At 42.3% G+C, this 24,433-nt stretch overlaps 1 protein-coding gene across 1 annotated transcript in view; it reads right to left on the bottom strand.

Annotated features, from left to right (window-relative positions):
* The window catches only part of UHRF1 (ubiquitin like with PHD and ring finger domains 1), a 28,075-nt gene extending 3,642 nt beyond the window's left edge, over positions 1-24,433 (bottom strand). The window contains exons 1-13 of the mRNA XM_032775902.2: positions 24,330-24,433; positions 21,393-21,561; positions 14,367-14,630; positions 13,743-13,918; positions 12,941-13,156; positions 8,278-8,384; positions 7,900-8,086; positions 5,329-5,452; positions 5,130-5,237; positions 3,964-4,068; positions 2,476-2,582; positions 1,323-1,485; positions 1,075-1,212 (exon numbers count right to left, since the gene is read on the bottom strand). Of these exons, the coding sequence (XP_032631793.1) occupies positions 1,075-1,212; positions 1,323-1,485; positions 2,476-2,582; positions 3,964-4,068; positions 5,130-5,237; positions 5,329-5,452; positions 7,900-8,086; positions 8,278-8,384; positions 12,941-13,156; positions 13,743-13,918; positions 14,367-14,630; positions 21,393-21,551 (1,854 nt within the window). The 5' untranslated portion in view covers positions 21,552-21,561; positions 24,330-24,433. The remainder of the gene's footprint in view (positions 1-1,074; positions 1,213-1,322; positions 1,486-2,475; positions 2,583-3,963; positions 4,069-5,129; positions 5,238-5,328; positions 5,453-7,899; positions 8,087-8,277; positions 8,385-12,940; positions 13,157-13,742; positions 13,919-14,366; positions 14,631-21,392; positions 21,562-24,329) is intronic.

Here is a 24,433-nt window from a genome sequence, read left to right as displayed (position 1 = left end):
CAGCAGCTTCTCCTAGAAAACCCAAGACAAAGAATAAAATTGGCCATCATTTGCTTGTAACCTGGGATTCTGTGAACCAGTCTCAAAAGAGATCCATTAAGTAGCAGCTTCCTGGCTCCAAGAGTCCAGATTTTCGTACTGATAAATACACTGTGACAAGTGACACTGGGAACCACTGCTAGCAAATAAAAAAAAATTGCAGTTCTACTCCAAAACGGTGACACAAATTCGTACTGTGAGATTCCATGTTTATTATACCTCAATGACCCCAGATCAAGTTTGCTTTACTAATAAAGGGAATTTTACTAACTACCTGTTCAACAAGCTCAAACTAGTCTCTGGAAGTTAAGATTTACTCCTATTTTGTACATCACCACCTGTAAGATTTCATGGGCTAAATTTTGCCTAAACAATCCTATTTGCACCCGAACAACAACAGCAGAATTTGGCCCTGCTATTAGAAATTAACCATTCTGTTGCTGATGTGCTAGCCAAAAGAGAATCTCAATTCAACCTACCTTATACTGTGCCTGTTCTGCAGCAATAGGAGTAAAAATTTAGTGTAGTAAGGTGAACAGACAGAACTCAGATCACACTTGTGATTAAGAAGTTGCCAATTTCCACTGACCATAATCACTCACCCTATGACCAGCTCTGAGGGCAACAGGAAGGGGTGACACCTTTGGGAGTTATGAGGACAAGATCTTCAGATACATTTGCTAGCAGAGTACAAGCAGCAAAACTCTATATTCCAAAGAACACCAGTTTGGGATAGAAGAGTTCCAGTAGGACTAAGTACATTTTTCCTGTATTTTGGCGTAAACAGCGAATATATTCCACTAAACCAAGCTGAGTTTTCAGATATGCTAATAGACTGGTAACAAACAATTCACAGTAATAAAGGTGCAGGTCCTCAATCGAGGAAGTACTATTCTAATTATAAGTTCCTCCTTCAAAGAGACAAAGCAGAGAATCCTAACACATCTGCCAAGGTAAAAGGACAATATAACAATCCTTCCACTCCTCCTAGTTCTTTCAGCAGGAACATTTAGTTACTCAATAAGAATCATGTACCTGCATTGTTAGGCCAAGCTTTTTCATCCTGTCCTTGCCTTCCTTGGTCCAGGGGGCAGGCTCCTCATCATCCCTCCTAAGTAGGTAACGCCACACTAAAAAGCCAGATTTCCCCGTCTCAGGCCAATATTTCACAACCTAAAAGGAAGGACATAAGCCCCTTAGAAGCTACAGAAACATTTCTCCCATAACCAAACATCAGTCATCATCCTCTCCCAATTCATTCCAAGGTGGGAATGCCTGCTTACCTTGTATATTCCATCATATCTGTTTCCCTCTCGGGGAGCATATTTGCTGTGTTTGCCTCCCTTTACATTCCTCACCACTCTGACTGGCTTCCCAGCTCTCCAATCCTTGGCCTCTGCTCCATCCTTATCATTGATGGGGGCACTGCAGTTCAGAGCTAGAGCTCTGCAAGAATAACCCAATTTAATGTATTTACTAGGGAAAAACTATCCAGAAGCAGACATGAAATAACAAAAGCCTAGTAATAAGCTTACTAGAAAGGATATGAATACGAAGTACAGTAAGGTAGTACTAATGTTCAGTACCCCTCTGAGCAGCACATATATCAAAGCCAAAGCAAGAAACACAACATAGAGTTGTATGAAGCAGAACAGAGATATACAGCCAAGATTCAACCAGTGCTAGTAGTTTCTCAATCACTGTTACCATGGAGCCTGACATGACCGGTTTTGCTCAGCCACTATCTCCTTTTCAGTAGTGGGGTGTATTTATTATCGCCAATCTGTGCTTTTACTCCTCCCTGCAGTAAGAAAGGTATTCAAACTCTGTTCTTCTAAAATTCCAGGTAACAGTATGGAATCTTGCCCACCCATTTTGTTTATTCCTTTGCCCAGACAAAAAGTGAGAAATATTAACTTTCAGGAAAGGCCAATCACCTGGGTATAAACATGATAATGGTCCTCATCACCAAATTTGAATACAGAGTATCAAATAGATTGTCTGTCCTGCCTTTCTCAATTACCTTCCATTCACAAACATCTTCTTGCCAACAAGAATGCCTGATTTGGAAGAGTACTAACAAAAGGATTTAAAAGGTGTTTTTAGTTGTTTTAATGTAATTTAGCAGCTAAAAATAAGGTGGAGAAGAACAGTCCTATGTGACCAGCCATCTCCGCAGATTAGTAGCAAGCGCTGTACGGATCATGAATGTACCACAGGCTACAGTTTGAAAACTTGTGTTATAATTCATCCCTCTGTTCTTGGAGGTTGCAGCAAATATTAAATCTGGAGTCTAATCCCATTTCTAGTGTCCTACTGGGAATTTTCCCATTACATGTTGACGTATAACCATCATGCACAGCGAAACCATAACTTTGAAGATCTCTTATTTTTGGTTTTCTGAGTTTCATGAGGCACAGCGTGAATGTTTCCAACCTGTTCATGTTGGTGAGTTTTTGATCACAAGATTGTTCTGCCGTACGTTTGTTTCCAGAAAGATCACGACCTCCACTTCCCGTGTAAGTGAAAGAATTTCCATGATCCTGAAATATACATTGATTGTTCAGTAATTCATACTCACAAAACAGCTGAAACAAAATAATACAGATCTAGTGCAATAGTACAGATTAATACACTGAGCTAGTGGAGAGAACAGGGGATTCAAATTCCTAATCCCAGCTCTGCCAGAGTCAGTTGTCCTGTGCGTCCTTGTGCTGGGGTAGCCACTACAAAAGGAGGCACAGGACAGGTACAAGGTGACTCCTGGTGTACAGCACCAGAACGAGGGACTTGTAAAGGTGTTGGCACTCCCTATGCACCTACTTGTCATCAGCTCTAGCACTGCAGGGGAGCCTGAACCTTACTTTTCCAAATGGGCATCAATAAATTCACTTTAACAGATCTGGGGGAGGAAAAGCCAGCACACAGTAACAAAACAGCAAAACCACTTTCTTGTAATTGCTCCTTTCCTGAAATATTTGGAAACATGTCATATAGTCCTCACCTCAGGACTCAGAGCTCCAAAACTTAAAACTCTCGAACAAAGTCAAGTTTGGTCAGGCTAGTCTCCTGCTGCCAGAGAGAACCCACTTCCTACTACACAGCTTCTGCTCCCCTCTCTTTTACCCAACTTCCTGTTCCTATTTAAATAGCCCAGGCCAGGGCCAACAGCACAAGTTACAAGGGGTCCCCACTAGCCTGCATCAGGAAATCAAACCAGCCCTTGCAGCCCTGGAATTAGGAGGGAAACAATTTGCCTCCCCTTGGTCCTTGCAATGGTAGACATAAATCTGCCAAAGTGTGACCTTGTGGCTAGTAAACTTAAGCCTTAGGCCACTGGGCAGTCTAGTTATATTTTACATTTTCAAATTGCTATTTCATGGATTGTGGAGGCACCCATTGGGGGAAATAAGGCTGGGAAGAGGTGGAAGAATGAGAAGTATCCTTGGGCAAAGCCAGTGCCAGTCAAACCTATCCACCCCACAAAGCCAACAGGCAAATATTTAACAGTATTGGTTCAATTGTACTTCCTAACTCTGTACTGAATACTGTTGACACAGGGAGATATGGCAAGAAGGAAACAGGAGGTCCTCTGTGCACTTTTTAGAGTGGGAAATGGGTCTCCTAGGAAGAGGACAGTGTTTCCTGGAGAGGGGATAGGCTGTACAAGTGTCATATAAGCTTAGTTAATTTGTCCTGACTCTCATTCCAAGCAAGAATATCCTACTATTCAAGGTTATGTTTTTTCTTTGCCTGGTTCTCCCTGTCTGAACTGGTGTTAAGTTCTTCAGACGAAAGATGTGATGTAGAATGAAGAATATCAGATGAACCCAAGTGTTTGTTTTAAATACCAATTTGTAATTCAGTACTCTGATCTTCTCTACAAAAGATCCCAAAGAGTAAACAGTTCCAAGATTCACTTACTATATCGTCTTCATAACCTCCTGCCAGGACCAGGGAGTAAGCACCATCATTGCTCCTGCCATGTATACCTGCTACATGGGGCCTGTGAACACCAGATTCACTCACCTAGAGGAGATTAGTAGAAAGTTTACTGGACAGCTGTTCCAACAGGCCAAATAGCTGCAATTATTTAGCACCAACATGAATCAATGCATGTGCACAACTGAGTTGCTGATGGCCCAAACAACTTCTGTTTTTTGTTTTCCTTATCCTTTTCAGATATTTGTTTGTATGTACAAAAATAGAATCTTTTCATGTGTTCCTATTTACCTGTATCAAGAAATATCTAATATTACACACCTTCCAACAGATAAGGGTCCTGACTTGTTGTCCTGCACAATGTGCAGTCATTTACACCAGTGCAAAGTGAGTATAAAATAATGTCAAATCAATACAGTTGCATTTTGCATCTGCTTTCCCCAAGGTGTAGAAAAACAATGAATTGGGCCCTATAACTTCAGGTTGAAGAGAGGAGGAACAAATGAAGTCTTAAGAGTAACCCATAAAGGACAAATCTACTTTTTTCCCTTCTAAAACAATAGCTTGACTATGTGAGGGTGACCATCAGAAATTCAGGTTTTCAGGTTTTATCTTAATGTTTGTGCTGGAAGACTGCCAGCTAAACAACTAGTAGGTATATGATGTTCCAGATATCAAAGAAGTGAAACTGTTGAGAGGGAAAGCAATTTTATTCCAACTGTTCATAACACAACAGGTTTTTTTGCTTGGACTGTCCAGGGGGATGGAGTGGGCGGGTGCAGAAAAGCCTAGGAGCAGCATTCTGGTTAATTCAGTTCACACTCCTCACTCCCTTCAATTATGGGGTGAAAGAGCCCCCCTTTTCACATATCTAGGGCCTCAAAGGAAGTTTTCAGCAATTGTTTTTTTCTGTCTGCTTGTGTTTGTATTTTTAAAATGTTTCATGTCTTTTTTACATCAAAAGTGTAAGACAAAACAATTCCCCACACTTTACACTCGCAACAGACAAAGCCAGTCTTTTCCTCTCTGCACGTTGAAGTCCTGTGGCAAGTGTGCCAACATAGCTTCTAATTCAAATTCCTTGGGCAAGAGTTACATCATTTCCATTTTCCACTCTGGAAGTTCACTCCAGCACTGTTATTTCATACCTGGACTCTGAATTTCCACATGGTGCCAACTGGAACCCCAGGAATTGGTCCATAGTGGTTAGAGGGGACAATAGTACATTCCCTCGTGCGACCCACACATGCCATACCCTGTTTCAATGAGAAAGCCAGATCTAAGAACTGCCATCGATCATCATGCTTTACATATTAATATACAAGACAAAACAAGCTTTACACCAACCTTGCCCCAGTCTCTCTGAGAGGATGAATTAGCAGATGCCATCTTTGCCTTCTTTTTACTTTCTTTTAACTTCTCTCCTGCTAAAACCACTTCACTTGCATCATTCCGACATTCAGGGCAATACCTAAAATTGCCAGCCAATAAAAATTAGCTTGTGGTAGGCCCCTCAAGTTAAAAATGGTGTTTTTCTTAGAGTGTATTGGTGGGTTATAAAGTAGAAACTTGGGAAGTTTATCTGAAGCTGTGTACACCCCATACTGACAGCCTCTCGACAAGAGAATTAAAATTGTACTAACTACAGCTGTTCAGACAGGGTTCTTGCACAGCCTTCCTGGCCACCATAGACAGGGCTGTTTCTGAGAAATATTATAAAGCCAATTTAAGGAATGTTGGAACAGAGCATGTGGAAGAGAAAAGAATGTTAACAAATAGCATGTTTTAGCAGACGTGGTTCTCAAAAAAAGGCCTGTTCATGATGGGTAAGGTAAGACATACACAAAGTCTGCAATAGCTGTTCAACTAGCTGGCATCATTCTGACTCCACTATGGATAGGATCTGCAAGTGACAGCAACCTGTACTAAAACAATTGCCTCATTCCCATTCTGCCAAAGGGCTACATTCTTTTCTATCAATGAAGGCTACAAGTCAGATTAGCAACTGTAAAGATCACATTGACAAGAGAGCATTTATCAGATAAGATAGCTGTATGTCCTCGTTTTAAAAGTACATAAGCCATCACCTCCACAACAATGCAGCATTGAGAGAAGAGAGCCTACTACCCCGCCCAGCCACCCCCCTTCCACTCTAGTTATTTTGCTTGCCCAAGTTGAGATGCCTTAAAAGGGACTTTAGTCTCAGAGTACTGAAGACCCCTTTAAGGAGTCAACTTAGGCAATCCCCGCACCCCCCCCCCCCCAAAAAAAATCACTAATCACTCTAGAAAATTTAGTCCAAGGAGACCAGGAGAAAGTTTTAACTTGTGAAATGTATGTGCTGCATATTTTCAAACTGGATTGGCTAGTGTTAACAGCAGCAAAGTGGCTGCTTATTTTGCTTTCCACAAAATCAGCACTGTTCATAGAACTACCATTCAAGAAACTTACCTATAAGAAGAGTAATAATCTGGCTGAAGAAATCCCATGCTTATGATGCTATAAACTTTGTTTTGTTACTAAATGTATTTTAGATTTTTAACTGAATCACAGACCTGGTTTTCATATGTTTCTGTAAGAAGCCCAGCATATTTTTAGTACTATACACTAACATTTATGTTTCAGCAAATGATCCAAAGCTCAGAACAGTCTTAGGGCCTGACTACGCTTATTAGGGGGATCAACGAGCAGTGATTGATGCAGCGGCGGTCCATTTAGTGGGTCGTGAAAACCCACTAAATCAACTGCAGATTGCTCTCCAGTCGACTCCTGTACTCCACCAGATCAAGAGCAGAGACGGGGGAGTCGATGGGAGAGCAACTCCAGTCGACACTGCATAGTGTGGACCCCGCGGTAAGTAGATCTAAGCTACGTCGATTTGAGTTATGTTATTAATGTAACTCAAATTGCATAGCTTAGATAGAATTTCCCCTGTAGTGTAGACAAGGCCTCATTCACAAAGATCCATCCGAATTTAGATAAGGCATAGCTTAATAGGGCTAGTAAAGTCTTACATAGCTATGTCCCAATGCTTCTAGAAGGCATAGCCTCCATCAAAACAATTTTTTACATTTCGGCCTTGACTATACACAAAAAGGCCTGTCTACACCACAGCTGCTATAGCAGCACAGCTATGACACCACAAGCGTGACGTTGTAGCACCATAGCGTAAACCAGTGGTTCTCAACATGTGGCACAATCAGCATACAGCTGCGGTCCATGTGACATCCTCAGGGACATATGGGTAGAATATATAGTGTATGGATGCGGCCCACATGACAGAGCTGCATATGCAGCCCACACTGGTAAATAGGTTGAGAACCACTGGTGTAAACGCTTTCTAGACTGACAAAGGCTTTTCCATCAATGTAGTTAATCACTCTCTCCAATACGCAGTGCTAGGTCAACAGAAAAATTCTGTAGACCTAGCCACATCTACACTGGGTGTTTGGGTGACTTTAGTACAGTGCTCAGAGTGTGAAAGTTTTCATAGTCTTAAGTGACTTAGCTAAGTCATGCTAATTTTTGAACATAGACAGGCCAAAGTTACAAAAATGTTTGACAGTGTGTTAATAAATTTTGTTAAACATGAGCAAAATCTCTTGGAATCAATTTTAAAAAACAAACAAACAAAAAAACCCAACCAACCTAAACCTGAATTATAGTTATTAATTAAGGAAAGGAATTGACTTGAGCTAAAACTAAATAGCTACAATTCAGCTTTAAATTGATTTTATCATCATTCATGGGGTCTTGCTCTGGTATAACAAAATTGGTTAAAACACACACCTTCAGAGATGTTTATGTGTACACACACGTGTATATGTGTGTGTACGTACACAAGGCCTTACACTTTTCACTACCTAAAGCCTACATACATACAAGTTACAATACTGAGCAGGCATTTTCATGACTTACCAGTCCTCATCATCTGGTATGCTACTAAGGGGCGGGTTGAGGCAGTAGATGTGGAAAGCCATGTCACACTCATCACACATTAGCTGTTTATCTGGATCCTGTTTACCTCCACACACATGACAGGCACACATCCTGCAGGTCTTGTTTGGGTTATCTTTACAATGTTTACACACTGGCCCACTCTGCCCTATGAACACACAGAAACCACAATTACTGCTGCTTCAGATTTCAGAAGATACTAGTTACACTGAAATGGACAAAAAGCCTCAAATCACAAACATATTAAAAAGTTTAATTTTCTTGGGTATCCAATACCATCATCATAACAATGGGATATAGTGTAAAGTTTAAGGGCAATGAAAAAAAAACAAATCTCACTTTTTAAGGGGCTGGTGCTAGCTGGACTAACACTGCCAGGCTCTTCAATTTTGTAAATTTCATCCACAAAGATAATTCTGCAGTCATTCAGGGAATCACCAGCATCCCTAAGGGTAGAAATTCATAAGTCAACAAAATCAGCCTTTAAAAAAAAAAAAAAAAAAAAAAACCAACCTCACTGCTGCACAGGTATACTACGTAATGCAGACTGGGAGGCAGGTGCAATATATCCTGGATCACAAGTAATTTCAATTAAGCATTCTGGATCATGTACAAGATGATCAATTAACAGATTTATAATAGTAAATGAGGCAACAGTCCTGTAGCTATGTTGCTATCGTGCCCATAGTATAGATGTGGCCTTAGTCTGCAGCTGGACAGCAGCAGCAGCACTAAGCGCTGGTCATACCCCATTTTTGGGCAGTTATACTGATTTAGAAACAGATATAGTTAAAGGTAATACAAAAAAACCCTAGTATAGATGCAGCAAAATGTTCCGTGGCACCTTATAGACTAACAGACGTATTGGAGCATGAGTTTTCATGGGTGAATACCCACTTCGTATCCAATGAACTCGGTATTCACCCACAAAAGCTCATGCTCCAATACGTCTGTTAGTCTATAAGGTGCCACGGAACATTTTGCTGCTTTTACAGATCCAGACTAAGGGTATGGCTACACTTACACTTCAAAGCACTCCCGTGGCAGTGCTCTGAAGTTTCGAGTGATCACAGCGCCAGGAGAGAGCTCTCCCAGCGCTGCACGTACTCCACCTCCTCATGGGGATTAGCTTGCAGCGCTGGGAGCTCCCAGTGCTGGGGCACTGTTTACACTGGCGCTTTACAGCGCTGTATCTTGCAGCGTTCAGGGGGGTGTTTTTTTGCAGCACTGTAAAGCGCCAGTATAGCCAAGGCCTAACACTGCTCCCCCTCTGATACTTGAGTATAGACGCAGTTATTCCTGTACAAAAAGTGCTTTATAGGTTATAGTGGTGCAAAACCTGTGTGCAAAGAAGTCTTAAAAATGTGTTAAGTTCCCCAAGTCTTTGCAATGGAGCATTGAATGGTGATTGGGTTCGGAGTTAGGTGCTAACGATGTTGTTTTGTTTCTTTAAAAGCATGCCAGTAATGCCTGTTCTTACAAAAATGACAGGAGCTTTAATCAATTCATTCCAAGGAGCTATTTTAGTCAAGTTAGGGCTATTAGGTAAAACAAAAGCTTTGTTTACGCAGCTGGTTATTTCTTCCCAGGCTCTAGTGTCTGCTCCTCCACTACAGCATGTCCACCCTCCTCAACTGTCTTTCCCACACCCACCTGGAACATGCCTGCCTTATGCCACTGCCTCTCTGCCATTGGCCAACCAATGCCTCTTCAATCTAGTTCCACAGCAAATTCCTCCTCTATTACTCCTCTTTACTCTAGCTGCACTTTGACTACTCCACACCCACCAATTCCAGGCTGTTTCCAGCACTTCTAGCCTGGTCTCCACCCCGCCCACCCATACTTTTCTTTGTTTTGAGGTAGCATCTAGGAGCTCTAGTCATGGATCAGGACTCCACCTAGATTCCAAATGGAGAACAAAAGACAGCCTCTGCCTGAAAGTTTACAATCCTTACTACCAACCTGAATTCCTTTTCACATTAAATAAATTCATCCATGAAGGGTTTAATATCCCTTAACACAGCAGACAAGATTGGCTGGAGGCAACACTACCTGAAGTAGATTTAGGGGCTGAGCTGAACTTTGCAGACTTTGAACCTACAGTTCAAAGAAGAGTTTCTCAGCAAAAAACTATGCTTAAAATTATTACGATAGCCTCAAAAGATTGCAAACTTTTATTATGGAACCTGAACACCTCGTGTGCCACCCTCCATCCCCCTCTTTTTCAAGAACTCCCTACATTTCCTCCCAATCTCTTCTGTGCCAGGGTCTCAATGTGCCCCTCGCTCCACCCTCCTCCCATACCAGGGTCCCCCATTCTGCCCCCACACCAATGGCTCTGTGCCATTCCTATATCCCCCCCCATGGCATGCATTGTGTGTTTCCCATTCCCCTATACCAGGTCTAGAGTGTACCCCTATTGCTCCCACACCTTCCATTCCCCCTTACCAGGATCCTCCAAACTCCCATCACCCACTAGGGATTCTGTATGCCCCCCAGAACACAAAGGCCCATTGGTAATTCATTGTTCTGTGTCAGTAACTCATCAGACCCGACATACTACACCTAACAGTATTATGATATATATCCAACAGGTGTCATGTAACATCTCATTGGAAAAACTAATAACTCACTCATCATTAATATTAGAGTGATATATGTGTAGGTCATGTATGAAAGATACAAGTATGTGCCAGAATTATATTCTTAAAGTGTGTTTGGCAAGGAATGCATAAGCACACTGTGCCTTAGTCGAGGGAACATGCATTTGCCTGATCATCAGGCAGAGACAACGAAGATACATTAACACATAAGGTAAACAAAGCTATCAAGCTAACAAGCAGGAGAGAGCAGCTTAGTCTGGGCTTACTTTTCAAATAATACATTTTAAAGGTTGCCTGGACTATAAAAAAGAAAGGAGAGAAAACTACCTAGTGGTGCATCACTTGGGGACCAGAGCTCTTGAAATCACAAAACATTGGGTCCTTCAACCAAGGCTGTTGAAGTCTCTAGGGACTGAATATAGGTGAGAAACCTGCTCAGCAAAGATTGTAACTTGCCAAAGTTGCATTTTCATCTTAGAAACATTTTTATTTATTTGTAACCCTTTCTATCTTTACTCTTTATAGTTGGCATCACTCAAGCCTCTGACTTTTTGTTTAATAAGTGTTTTACTTTTACTCTAAACCAATTCAATGCTGTGATTGAAATAAGTATTTGTCAAAAATTCATTTAATGAATTGCAGTATATTGACACTTTCACAGGTGGTTAAATGTTGTTCCTTTAATGTTACAGGAGAGGACTGGATGCTACAGAGGCAGACTGTTTCAAGGAAATTCAAGATGAAGCAGATGTTGGAGTTACTTTTCAAAAAGTAACTGGGTGGTGGAAGCGAGGGTGTGACTTGCAACTGCCTGTTAGTGTCAGGGCTTTGAGCCACAGCAGCAATACCATTTAAGGCAACCAGAGTTACAGAGCAAGTCCTGACAATCCCTTAGTGGTCAGGGCTAAATCACAAAACATCAACCCCCACCCCTATTCCAGCATGCTCCATTTTTCCCTCCCCATGGCAGGGCTCTGTATGAACTTTCATTACCCTCTTCCCTCACATGTAAGGGACTGCGTGCGCCCAACCTTTCCCCTTCCCCTATTCTCCCTTCCCATTCCAGGGACTGTGTGTACTTCCTCCTGCGCCATTATTCATTTTTCTGTCTTGGAGAAAAGTCAGTGTGTTACTATATTAAAACTATTGATATGATGAGCAAAGATGAGCAAGTTTATTATGCTGGAAGGTATTAATGGATACCATCAAGCAGTTCTTTGATCTGTAGACAACTGCAGAGGTTCTAGATTCTAGAAGCTAGGGTTTGCCAAAGAGCTGGGAGAGACTATATGCCCCCCATTTTCAGTTTTCTGAATTCCCTAAAAATCAATAGGGTTCTGATCAATGCCTAAAACATTCCCTGAAATCTTAGTCTTCTTTTTCCAAATGCCACATTCAATTACTTCACTATACACAAACAAAAATGCCACTGATTTGAGTATAAGCCATTCACAAGGTTGGCCAAAAATGTGCAAATTAAAAACTGGCACTAAACACAAAATAAAAGTGTGCAGATAAGACCTAGAAAAAAAAAAAAGTTTAACATTTAAATGATGTAACAACAGAACACTGCCTCTTTTTAAATATACTTTCTTTTTCAAAGGCATGGGTTCATAGGGTCCAGATATTTGCATCTACCTTCATGTTCTCGATCAGGACTTGGTCAAAAGGAGCTTAACATGGCAACTTATACACAACGGGATTTTTCTACACAGCATTTGTAAAATGAAAACGAGTTCACTTTCTCTCTCTCTCAAAGTTTGAGAAATTTTTTATTTGACTGTAGACCTTTCCTGACAATGTTCACAATCATTGTCAGGAATTAAAACTAACAAGTGGAACTCACTAGTCTAATATCTGTTGTCCAAATCAAAATGAACCACAAAAGTAAAACAAATGGCTAAGGGTATGGCTACACTTGCCAGTGCACAGCGCTGCCACGGGAGCGCTCCCACGGCAGCGCTTTGAAGTGTGAGTGTGGTCACAGCACCAGCGCTGCACGTACTCCACCTCCCCGTGGGGATTAGCTTACAGCGCTGCAAGCCACGCTCCCAGCACTGCGACACTGTTTATACTGGCCCTTTACAGCACTGTAACTTGCTGCGCTCAGGGGGGTGTTTTTCCCATGCCCCTGAGCGAGAAAGTTACAGCACTGTAAAGGGCCAGTGTAGCCAAGGCCTAAGAGTTAGAATTTTACATTCCATTCAGCTTGCTAGTCTTATTAGCACCATAACCAAGTTTGCTTTTTAAAAGAGTTGAAAGTAATTGGTTTGTTTATTGAAGGCAATGACAAGAAGCAAAGCCTATTAAAGAAGAGCAATACGTGCGAACAGAACATTTCAAAGTTATTTTGGGACTCTACATCTCTATTTCATTATTTTAGGATCAGGATTACTTACCCAAGCAGTATCTTTGCATACATCTCCTTGTTCATTCTGGTTTCCCGTTTTCGCAGAATCTCTGCATCATACCAAAAACCTCTCTCTTTTGGTTCATCGGGATTATAGTTGACCATCACCACTTCCCCTACTTCTAGTTGGTGCCACTTCAAAACAGTCCGTGCTCGAGTACGTACATCTTTTGAACTCAGTTCTACAACTCCATTCTCTGGGTAGCTTTTTTGGGGGGAAAAAAGGGTTATATTATTTAATATAAATCTAATTTTCACATTATATTAACCACCTGTTTTTAAGAACAGTCTATGCCAACATAACATTCAATTCTTCAAATTGATTCTCTTCTCTCTCCCAGCATATCCATTGCTAGAATAGGGCACACCAAAATTCTCAGTGCTGCATCCCATTTAATATTTTGGCCATTTAGTTAGTTTTCAACAAAAGTGACACTTCTCCTCCACTCTGATCTACTTATCCTCCAGTTTTAAAGTGCATATGGTTCAGACAAGCTGGCAGTGTTACAGCCTGTCTGCACTTAAAATGGTTTAGCACTACAGATGGCAGAGCTATGTTGGCAAATGCAGCTCTATTAAACATTTCTCCAAATGGAAGGCGCTATACCAGTAAAAGGGCTTTTTTGCCAGTATAGCTTTGTTGTTTAGAGGTGTGAATTTTTTTTTTCCATACTCCTACCAATACAGCTATGCTGATAAAGCTTTCAGTGCAAACCCGGCCAAAAATCTTGCTTCTTTCCATGATCAAACGCTCCAACATCATCAAATGACCTTCATTAGCTATAACTCACTCTTCATATTTCACATGATATAGGATGTCTTCTTCAGCAGCAGTTGATTGCTGTTCAGACTCTGTATCACTATCACTTGATTCATTTGCAGTCTTCTCTTTCCTGGTCACATTTACAATCTGGGCTTCAAACCATGCTCCCATGTGCATATCCCGAGCATCTACAAACTCATTGATCTAAACAAAGCAAGACATGTAACTCTCCAAAATAAATTTTCAGAGGAAGCTTGAAACTCAATTAAGCCACTTTCTACAGGACTTAGATTGTTACAAGTGGCTAGTTATATTTCCCAAAAAACTACGTTTGAACTCTCTTGATGGTCCCACAGCCCATCCTGACTTCTCTCTCTCTCTCTGATAGGATCAGGAATTGTCTTAACATTTGTCTTGTGCATCATCAAGCACACAGTGGTTTAGTAAATAATGTAGGACAGCCTTGCAAGATGGTCAGAGTCTATACTCAGTCAGTAAAAACACTCAGACCTTAAAAATTCCACTGTAAAAAGCATATAAAAAAAGGTACTTGTTCTGAGCAAACAGTTTCTCAAAGGTTTTAGAAAGAGGCTTTGCTGTTCATTTCTGTATAGTACTTTGTACCTGAGAAAGAAATCTAGCGTACACTCACCTTATAGAGTCCAAATCCTGGATCAACCCAGTCAGCTTGTGCTACTGTACTAGGCTGACACTCCAACTCTATTGCACCCTCGCCATTGTTGGAGTTCTTATCAGACTCACTCTGGCCTGAGCCGCAGCCAGAGTCAGTATCTGAGAGTTCCAAGTCCTTCTCTTTATTAACAGTAGGAAGCATAGCAGGGCTCTGTTTTATAAGTAGCTGAACAATATCATTCAATCCAACATTGTAGTCAAAGAGGGAGTGACCATCTTCCATCTACAGGATAAATTCAGAAAGTAACAATCTAGTTAATTCCATTTATATTTTAAAGCCAACTCAAAACTGCCTTTGATTACATTTGCAGGTATATGTACAAAATATACTTGAAAAACACTAACAAGAATTAAGCAATATTTGTAATTTTCAAACATTTGAGTGTCTAGTAGATTTTTATTCTTACTGTTTGGAAATTCTTTTGTTCATAGAACAAACTCGGATGCAAATACTGGAGAAAAAAAAATGCATCTGCGCCATGGTAGAACTGCTTCAGTGGCCAAGTCACTCCACTTCTCTAACTAGGTTCTGAATGGCAGTGTGAAATGAACCAGTCTTAATTTCACTTTGCAGCTGGTCAGCAAAGCCAGCAGAAGTTGTAGTCATTGGAATTAGTCTACAGATTCACAACACTGAACTGTGTCTGATCAAAGCTAACTTGAAGGAAAGTTAAATTAAAATTTGGAAAAGTGGCACTGCACAACAGCAGAACTCTGACTTTTGACTACATAAATAAATGACCAAATAAATCTGTATCTTTTAAAGTTCTTGAAGTTACTGAAGTACTACTATTCCAGATTTAAAGCACAAGACTTGATGCTGGAGAAAGTTTAGCAATTTAGACAAGTTTCACCACATATTTAAGGTCTGACTAATAGAAATTCTACAGGAAATCATCATTCCTCCCAGCCCAAACCACTAAAAAAAAAAAGTGATCCTCAGAGCTTTGTTCTCTATCAGCGGGAAACAAGTTAACCACAAAAACTTGCACTTCAGAAGAATCACTGAGAATGAATTATGATTCATGGCATAAAATGATTATGGCGCTACTACTGGAAATATGGACAAGAACAGCAAAGGTCAAGTTATTTCCTGTGAAGAGATGAAGAATCACAGCACTAATCAAATCCATAAATCGAGAATCAGCTGAATCTTCTTATACTTACTACCAGAGTAACGGTATCACAAAAATCAGGTTCCGACTAGCAATAAGTATCAGAAGAACAGCATAGAGAACACCAAAAGGACACGGTCAAGAAAAGAGCAGCACAGGATGAGAGAACATGCACAAGGAGCAGCCACAGGAGCATAGAGTACTAGATGACATGCTGAAAGCAGCAATATCGGATGCAAAATGTTTTATTATTGGAGGTTTTTCCCTCTTCCATCATTTTGCAATAAGAATCAGATCACAAACTTGACAGACTTCAAATCAGGAAAGGCACTATGTTGGGGAAAAATCTCACCCGAAACCCTACCCTCAAACAATCTCTTCATCAGAGTCCATTATTCCATCTCTGTGCTCTGAATGAGTCTTTTATGGTCCAGTCCCTCTGATCTCATACTAGAGAATGCTCCATTAAATACATAGCAATCCAATACTAGTATTACACTTCACAGCTCTCTTAAGTCTGCATTTTTTAAAGTCTTCTTTAGTTCCCTCATGCATTTGAGGCTGCTAACATCTGTGCAAGCTACATTCCCTGCCTCACCCAAAACAAGGTGAAACAAAATAAGACACCTTGGGGATCTAAAAAGCAGCACTAGTTTCTTCATAGTCAGCAGTAACAATATGCTGCTTTATCTATGGTTTGCCAAAAGCACTGCAATTTGCAGTGGAAGTTTTAATACCTGTTAATAACTGTTCCCAAAGCTCTTATTAATTCAAGGCCCCAGTGTGTCAATGTCCAATAGTCACTTATTTAAATAGGAGTACCTTGAGACACTTCACCTTTGGAAGAATTCTGGTTAACCACCCCGATTATACTACTATCTTTACCCACATATTAACTAGAGCAAATCTTGCATTTTACAAAAACCCTGCTTTGTTAAATATCAGCTTTTCAGGAAGCAAAAACATCAGCAAGTTTCACTAACAGACCATGCAAAAAATGAGCTAAAGCAAGGAGGTAGGGAGCTAGGAAGGGAGGAGAGAACAACCACCCCTCCAGCCAAGAAAGCAGTGATGTTAATAATGGCTTTCAGAGGAGTACCATTCAAGTTCTTTTTTCCCCCCCCAAGGATGATGGCAACCAAAGCTCAGACTCTCAAAGCCCCACCTACACTGGGAAAACAACAAAATATCTCCAGTGGGTCAGGTATTAAAACCAGAGGGGGTCCATAACTCTGGTACATGTTTGATTAGGCTTGTTTTTTTAGCAGGGCAAAGTTACATTAGTGGTTAAAGCAGCGAAGAGTCCTGTGGCACCTTATAGACTAACAGATGTACTGGAGCATGAGCTTTCGTGGGTGAACACCCATAAAACAGTTCTGGGTGCAGGAACCTTGCCTGCATCAGGGCTACCAGTATTTGATTGGTAGGATTTTAAAAAAAAAATAAGTTTCTCTGAACTGTGTCCACACTGGAGAAGAGTACTATGGGACAACTTCTTTAGCAAGAATGTTTACTAAAAAATCAAGGCTGGCCTTAAGCACAAGCAAAGCAAATAGCTGATTGGGCCCCTGGACCAGCTTTGCAACTCATCTTGATCTTCCAACTCTACCAATAACATTAAAAAGGGAAGAAAGAAACAGCCTGATTCCATCTACTACCCTGATACCTTAATTCAAGATAAGATTGGCCCCAATTTGTGAAATAGGACCCCAAATATTTTAGAACAGCCATTATTTGTTAGTGTCTGTGCACATTCAAGTTACTTATAAAGGCATCATGGTATTTAAGCAGTGAATGAGAGCTAAAGTTCTGCATTTGTTTCAAATTTGTTCCAAAATATTCTCTATCCTCTTGACTCCTTCAAAAGGAATCCTTCTTCATATGGCAAATACGCAGACAAACAATCTCCGCAGAATCTCACTCAAATGTGCTTCTGGCAGCTCACAAGGCATACAACTTGGTGCATAGTTCTGCATGAACACAAGAAAATAACCGCTCAGCTTTCTGATGGCACCCCAATACATGGGCACTGTACTCAGAGTACTCCACCACACGCATTCTGAGAATTTAGCAGCCAGCCAGCATGACAGGAGATTCATATTGAACAAACCCAAGCTATTTCCCTCAGACAAGTGGCAAGTGTTCCCTTTACAACTGTGGGGTTTGTTTTTGTTAGAACAATTAACAGAAGGCAGTAACCATAATTGAGGGAAAAATTGGTTATATGTGCTGCTAAAGCAAAAATGTCAAGTAAAATAAAAGGGGTTTCTTCCATCTCCAAGCACTCTAATTTCCAATTAACCAAGCTGAAGCTTTAGAATGTAACTTAATGATGCAAATCAGTGTAGGATATGAGCACTGTATTTAAGAGCCTTTTAAGCTTATTTTACTACAAATTCAGCTAGTCATAGAAGTAGTAACTTCTTGTGGAAGGAAACACATTCTTGTTACACAGATGTAACATCCAACATAATGTCAGGAATGTAATATTACTGAATCACTCGAGACTCTCAAGCCAAAGTTTAACTTGATAGCAGCTACCCATGATTTTTAAAAAGCTCTGCTATCAGGTTTTACAGAGACAGACTACTTCCTGTGAATCAAGATCTTTATAGCCCCTCAAAGCAGTAAAAATTCCAGAACTTGAAAACTTAGCACTAACCCTAACAGTCTGAGATCACACAGATCCTAGTAAAATCTGATTTTCATAGATACCATGTGATTTTACAAACTCAGTAACTGCCTTTTTCTTACAAGTACCCTTTGACCAACTAAAATAGAGCTGTCCTACTTTAGATAAACACCAAGATGTTGAACCAGGATTAGGAATAAATCTGGATCTTAGACAGCAGACAACTCCTAGATTTCATTTATTTATTCAGTCATCTACTTCACAACAGTGGTCTGTTTTCAGCTATTTGCACAAAGTACTTACATGCAATGTATGTGCACAACTGCAGACATTACAACACACATGTCACTCCATAGACAGAGGTAGATATGAAAAATGAAAGATAACAGCCCCACTAGTGAAGTCCAGGAATAGTGTCCTAGTGAGAAGCCCAGTTTCTAAAAGAGGTATTAGAATGTCTCTTAGGGCACTCTCACTGAATGATGTTCAAAGACTCCATCCTTTTTATTTAAAATGTCAAGTTTAAGCACTCCCCAGACTACTATGATGGCGGAGAGATTCTCCACACTCCCACAGCCTTTGTTTTGTATCCTACCACCAAATGAACTGAACTGAGCACCTGACTTAGTTGCAGGTCATAGCTTTCTCAAACAAAGCAACATGAAACTGATGAGTGACATTTCCACTACCACCCATCAGATTCTAATTAGTAGCAATGAAATTATTCAGAATTAACCTATGAAGCTCTGAACAAGAGACACTGATCTGTCTGCCTGCAGACTCAGGAAAACACTACAGTTGGTTTACAGCCAATTAATTTTCTTCACAATCATCAAAAATCTTAGGACTTGCCTATACATGAGTATTACTCCAGAAAAAGATAAAGGTGTGAATTTAAAATTGAGTATCTATTTCTGAATAACTCCACGTCTGGACACATTTATTCGAGAACAGCAAACTAAACCAGAAGAGGGCACTCTTATGCTGATATAGGCGTGTCCACATATTGAGCTGCTTCTGAACAGATCAATGTGTTGACAAGCCCTTGGATCAGTCTGTAAATCATACTTCACTATCATACCTATGCAGTTAAACTGATTGAAGATTAAGTTTAGGGGAGTTAAGACAAGTTATGCTCTAACTGGACAATGGTTCATATTGAGCAGATTACAACTATGTTCCCTACCCTCTTTGACCATGTGTGTGTGTGTGTGTACACATTACATAGCTATAGCTGAACTAAAACTGAAAAAACACATAGCTTATGAAAATGACTATTAAAGCCAACATTGACTGTATATGGGAGTATCCCCTAAATTTACAGCAAGTACAGCCGAGCACCATCCCTCATGGAACATCCCGAACACAAAGTAGAGAAATGTGCAAGGAAAAAAAAAACATCACTAGATGGCAGCATAATCCATAGTTTTAAAAACAAAACTATTCCAGCTGACACCAGACAAAACTTGCCACTGTACTTCTCCAGTTTGAATCACTATATTCTACTCAAATGCGCTGTTTAACCAGCCCCTTTGTCTTTACACTAATTCCTTGGTCTATTCTATTAACAGACATGCTACCAGAACTAGTCACTTCTGCTAAGCCACAAACCCACCCTGTTAACACCCAATACCATGTGGTTCTCACTCATGAGAGCTAAAGAAAGATAAATTCTTCCCTGCACACAACCACCATCTCTTCAATAGATCTTTGCCAGCACTGCATTCAAGCCACAAAGATGGTAAACAATGGGCTTCGGGGGTGGGGGGGACCATACCCCTAATCACAGGGAGGCTCTCTCATATACTAAGATATACTATTCCCTTTACATAGTAATGCTCAAGGCTTACATAGACTATGTCTTCACCACATAAAAGCTGTGCTTGATTTACCCAGGGTACAATCTGGACTGATTAACAGTTTTGTCCCCTAAGTTCTCCAAACTGAGGTGCCTTTTATATGCTTCGCTGTGAAGGTTACCATTCCTAGTCTCCTCACACACAGCCTCCAGCATGTAAATTACTCCCAATTATACTGCACGAGTGCTACAGCTAGCCACTTATGAATTACACTGCGGAGCAGCACCGGCAAACTCCCAGTCCCGGATTTTCCCCCAGCTCTCTCCTGGACAATACAAGCTCATATAAAGTTCATAATTTTATTAATAGAAAACAATGTGCATAAATCATGTTATCCCAAATGGAGTTTCCCCAACACTTCAATCCAAATACACTGGTTTAGATAAAACAACAAAAGAAGTTCATTAACCACAAAAGATAAGTTTTACGTGACAAGTAATGAGGCATAAAAGTTAGAATTGATTACAAGAAAATAAATGTAAAACACAACTAATGCCTAACTTAATTTCTCTCTCACTACATGTTCTAGCAGTCTTACTAGCTGAATTCTTTCAGTCAGGATCCCTTCCCCAGTCCAACACTGCTTCCCTTGTTCTTCAGGTGTTGTGGATGCCACAGCTAGAGAAAGGGAGGAATAATTTGGGGCATCTCCCCTTTCCTCTTATAGTTCTCTCTCTTCGAGAAACATCTCCAGCTGAGGTTATGGAGATAAAGCCTATCTGGACAGGAACCCTCAGCTGTTTTGTCATGATTTAGATTTTCACCCACCTCCTCTTCCCTGCCAAAGAATGGCCACATAACCAGGTGATGGTCCTTTGTCGACAGCTAATTTGTGGCTGCTCCTCTCAGACATGGAACATGTCTTAGTAACTCCATACAGAGGAATCCTATAACTGTACATGCAATGTTGCCACAAGTTTTAAAAGGACAACAATAATAATCAGCACATTATGAGTTTTCAAATATCTCCGAGGTATACTTTGTACAAAATGTATCATCGTTCTGTAAAAGGGTGAATTATGGGGTACAGACTGTGACAACATTAACACTATTTTTTTTTAGTGAATTCAAAGCCACAGTGCTTTGCCAACGTAAACATCAGAAGAGCAAGAGGAGATGTGAATGAATGTTAAAGTAATGACTTGTATTGTACTGTACTGTTTGGTCACTCCAGTGGGGTGGGAACATCTAACATTACCCTAAGACTTGTTACTTTCTTTGATCACAGTTTAAGACAGAGTCCTTGTCTGATGTCATGCAGCCCAGGGGATAGAGAAGGTGGGAGTTTCAGCCCCCACTCACTATGGGGAGGGGAATGTGAGGGGGGTTTTTCGGAGGGTGCTAATTCACTACATTAAGAAAGGGAACAGAGCAGGTACCTGTTTGCCCCGGTAGAAGAGCCTCTGCCTGTCAGGTTCCACGCCATCGCCAAACACCTCGTGTATCCTCAGCCGCAGCTCCTCCACCTTGGTGAGTTTGGAGAGCGAGTCCACCCGGTGGGTCTCCTTGCCATCCATGGTGCGCACCTGGATCCACATGGTGGCGGCTCTGCCAGGGACGAAGGGGAAGCGGGTGACTCACCTAGCCACAGGGATGTCCCAGGATGGGGGGGCGGGTCTAGGGCTGGTTCCACACCCAGATCCTGCAGGCAGACCCGCCTGGCACCGCCCCCCCGCCCATTCTGGGGGGCAGCTCTCCGCGAGACCGCGCTCCAGGGAGACGTTTAACTCCCCCCTCCCGCGCTTAGGGACCATCCCGCCTCAGCCCTTCCCACCCCGGCCGGCCGGACACCCCCAGCGCCGGAAACAGCCCAGGACCAGCCCCCGCCGGAGATCTCCCCAAGGCGCACATCCCGCTACCCCAGCCGGCCACCCCCGCTGCGGGAGGCAGCCCTCACCCCAGGCCCTGAACCCACCCCGGCCCCCTCACCCCGGCCGCTCGCTACGTTCCCAAACGTCCACCTCAGTCACAAGTTGGGGGCCAGCCAGCGGGGGCGACGCTCGCTCTTCAGCCACCGAATCAATGAGACCTCTCACCCTAACCCTCCCTCCCTCCGCTCCGAGGGTCCCGCCCTCTCCTCGCAAACTATTAGCTCGCAGCCGGCCGGCCTCAACGCCGATTGGCCCGCTGCCTAAACGCCCGCCCCTCCCCGCAACCTAGCCGATTAGGCTGCGCCAGGCCATCCGTCTCCCTCCTCGCGGGCAGGCGCCGCGCGCCAACTGTATCTCGCGCCACAATTGAAACGCTCTCTTAAATCTCGCGGAGTTTCCCCTCCACTACACATATCTCGCGTGGTTATGTAAATAGCAGAAGACAGCTGCCAGGCTTTTTAAAGGGGCAGTTCTAAAGGGTCAGCGAGAAGGGGTGCAAGGGCCTGGCCCGTGGAATAGGCAACCAGAGATGCCACTGAGGGTGCAAATCTATCTGCCCCACGCTCCCTTTATATTTTGCAACGTTCCTTTCCAAATTGCTATAGGCTGACAATTAATTTGTCTTGTGCAAATCCAATTTCCTCCACCCTCACCCCCCAAAAGCCCCTAGTATATAGGTTAAGAATGAACAAGTGGAAGATTCACAAGGCCTGTTCCCACGTTTGCATCTCAGGGACCAACGTATAGGAACTCTGTATCCCTTGCAGCTTGCCCTTAGGATGAGGGGAAACTTGTTTGCATATTCAGTGGCAGCATATGGTGAATGTGGTCAGCAGTCCTCCAAGTGCTGCAGAGACCACAAAAGCTGTGCTGCCGCCAGCTTCTGTAATTCTATTTCTAGCGGCAAGGGAGGCCTTTTAAAACAAACACCTACATACTATCAGGGAGTACTTGCGGGGGTGGAGACAGGGGAATGCAAACTGCACATCTGAGGGTAGTCTATGGCGATCTGCAAATCCTCTTCAAGGAAGTAGAGAGTTAGGGAAGTAGAAAGAGGTGATATGTGCGGTTTAAATTTTAGAACCTGAGAACAGCAGGACACCTTTTTTAACAGTAAGTTGGTCCCTGCGTGAACTTGGGAGGGAGTTCCTTGTTTGTCATTCACTGCCAATAAACACGTAGAGCCAGAGAGCTCTCTCCAAGTACAGAGCTGAAATCACAGGCAAGCTCTCAATGCCACCCGGGAATAGGGCATTTTAAACTTTCAATTCTTTTAGCTTTATTTGTTTATTTTCTCGGGGGGAGGTATTTCCAAGTTGTGCATGCAATGGCAATCCAATACAATCTGCAAACCCACCCTCTCCACCGGTTCCTAAAATGAATTTCACATATAACTGTAAGATTTCTAGTTTCCACCTCAGCACCCGGCAGCAGGAATGGAGTGTTCACTTTCTGAAAGGGTGAACACTCTGCCAGCTGGTTACCTAAACCTATTATCCTCTCTAAAAACAGGCTTTAAAAATAAAAACCGATTGCACTCTCCAGACGGCCTTCCCATTGCATTTCAGGGCTGAGGCACAGAGAACTTGTACTTGGAGATGGGAAAAGGTAGAATCCGTTTATTATGCCGTAGCTGGGAGCACACAATTTTTAACTCTACTGACATACCATGAACCAGTTAGAGTTTGCTGGTAAGAGACTGAGCTGGGGAAAAGACAGACCGCTTAAAAGACGGGGACTGTCTCTACTGTGTGTGTATCCCACCGTTTGCACAGCCCATAGCAGATGCTCCTTGTACGAGCAAGATCCCATCTTCTAAACATCGACATTATAAACACCCTGCGAGTCTCAAAATGTCTCCCTGCCCGTTGGCATTTGCTGCTATAGCAAGGCACTTTTTGGCATAGGCTTGCCCTCTCTCTGTTTGCACTTGGGAGGCGGGCTCAGGGGATCCCCTGCTTCCTAGCTGCTGTCACTGAATAAGCAATCTGTGAATGGCTCCTCCCTTCTACAACAAACTTTAAAAAAAATGCAAAAAAAAAACCCGTAAGTTGCTCAGTTCCGCGTTGGTATTTCAAAAGGGATAGGGGCACGAGGACGTTTGCAGTGACTTGATCTCATACTTGAGCAAGTTTCCTATAGGATACCACTGATGAGATAACCTCCCCCCTCCCTCCTTATCGCTATAAATAATCCTTTACAAACAAAGGTAACAGTCACCCTACAACATCTGCTGCAGGTTACATCCCAGCTGGGACAGTTACAGGACCTCTGATGTTTGCAAAGACTTGGTTTCTGCTGGGGGAGGGGGGGAGGCAAAGAGTCTCCCACTTTCCACAGGCTGCCCCCCGCTCACGCTGCAAACCCCTTTCCTGCAAATAAGCAATTGCCATCTGCACCCCCTCCCCAGCCAGCCCCACTGCGGGACCACCACGAGACACTCACCTTTCGCAATCGGGTGCCTGCAATGGGATGGGAGATTGGGGAAGGGCGCGCGCGTGTGCAAGCGATGCTCCGTCCGCTCCTGGACTCAATGCAATGCCACCGGA

This window comes from Chelonoidis abingdonii, chromosome 11, assembly GCF_003597395.2.
Source record: "Chelonoidis abingdonii isolate Lonesome George chromosome 11, CheloAbing_2.0, whole genome shotgun sequence".
NCBI classification, from domain to species: domain Eukaryota; kingdom Metazoa; phylum Chordata; order Testudines; family Testudinidae; genus Chelonoidis; species Chelonoidis abingdonii.
This window is presented reverse-complemented; position numbering and strand designations above follow the sequence as displayed.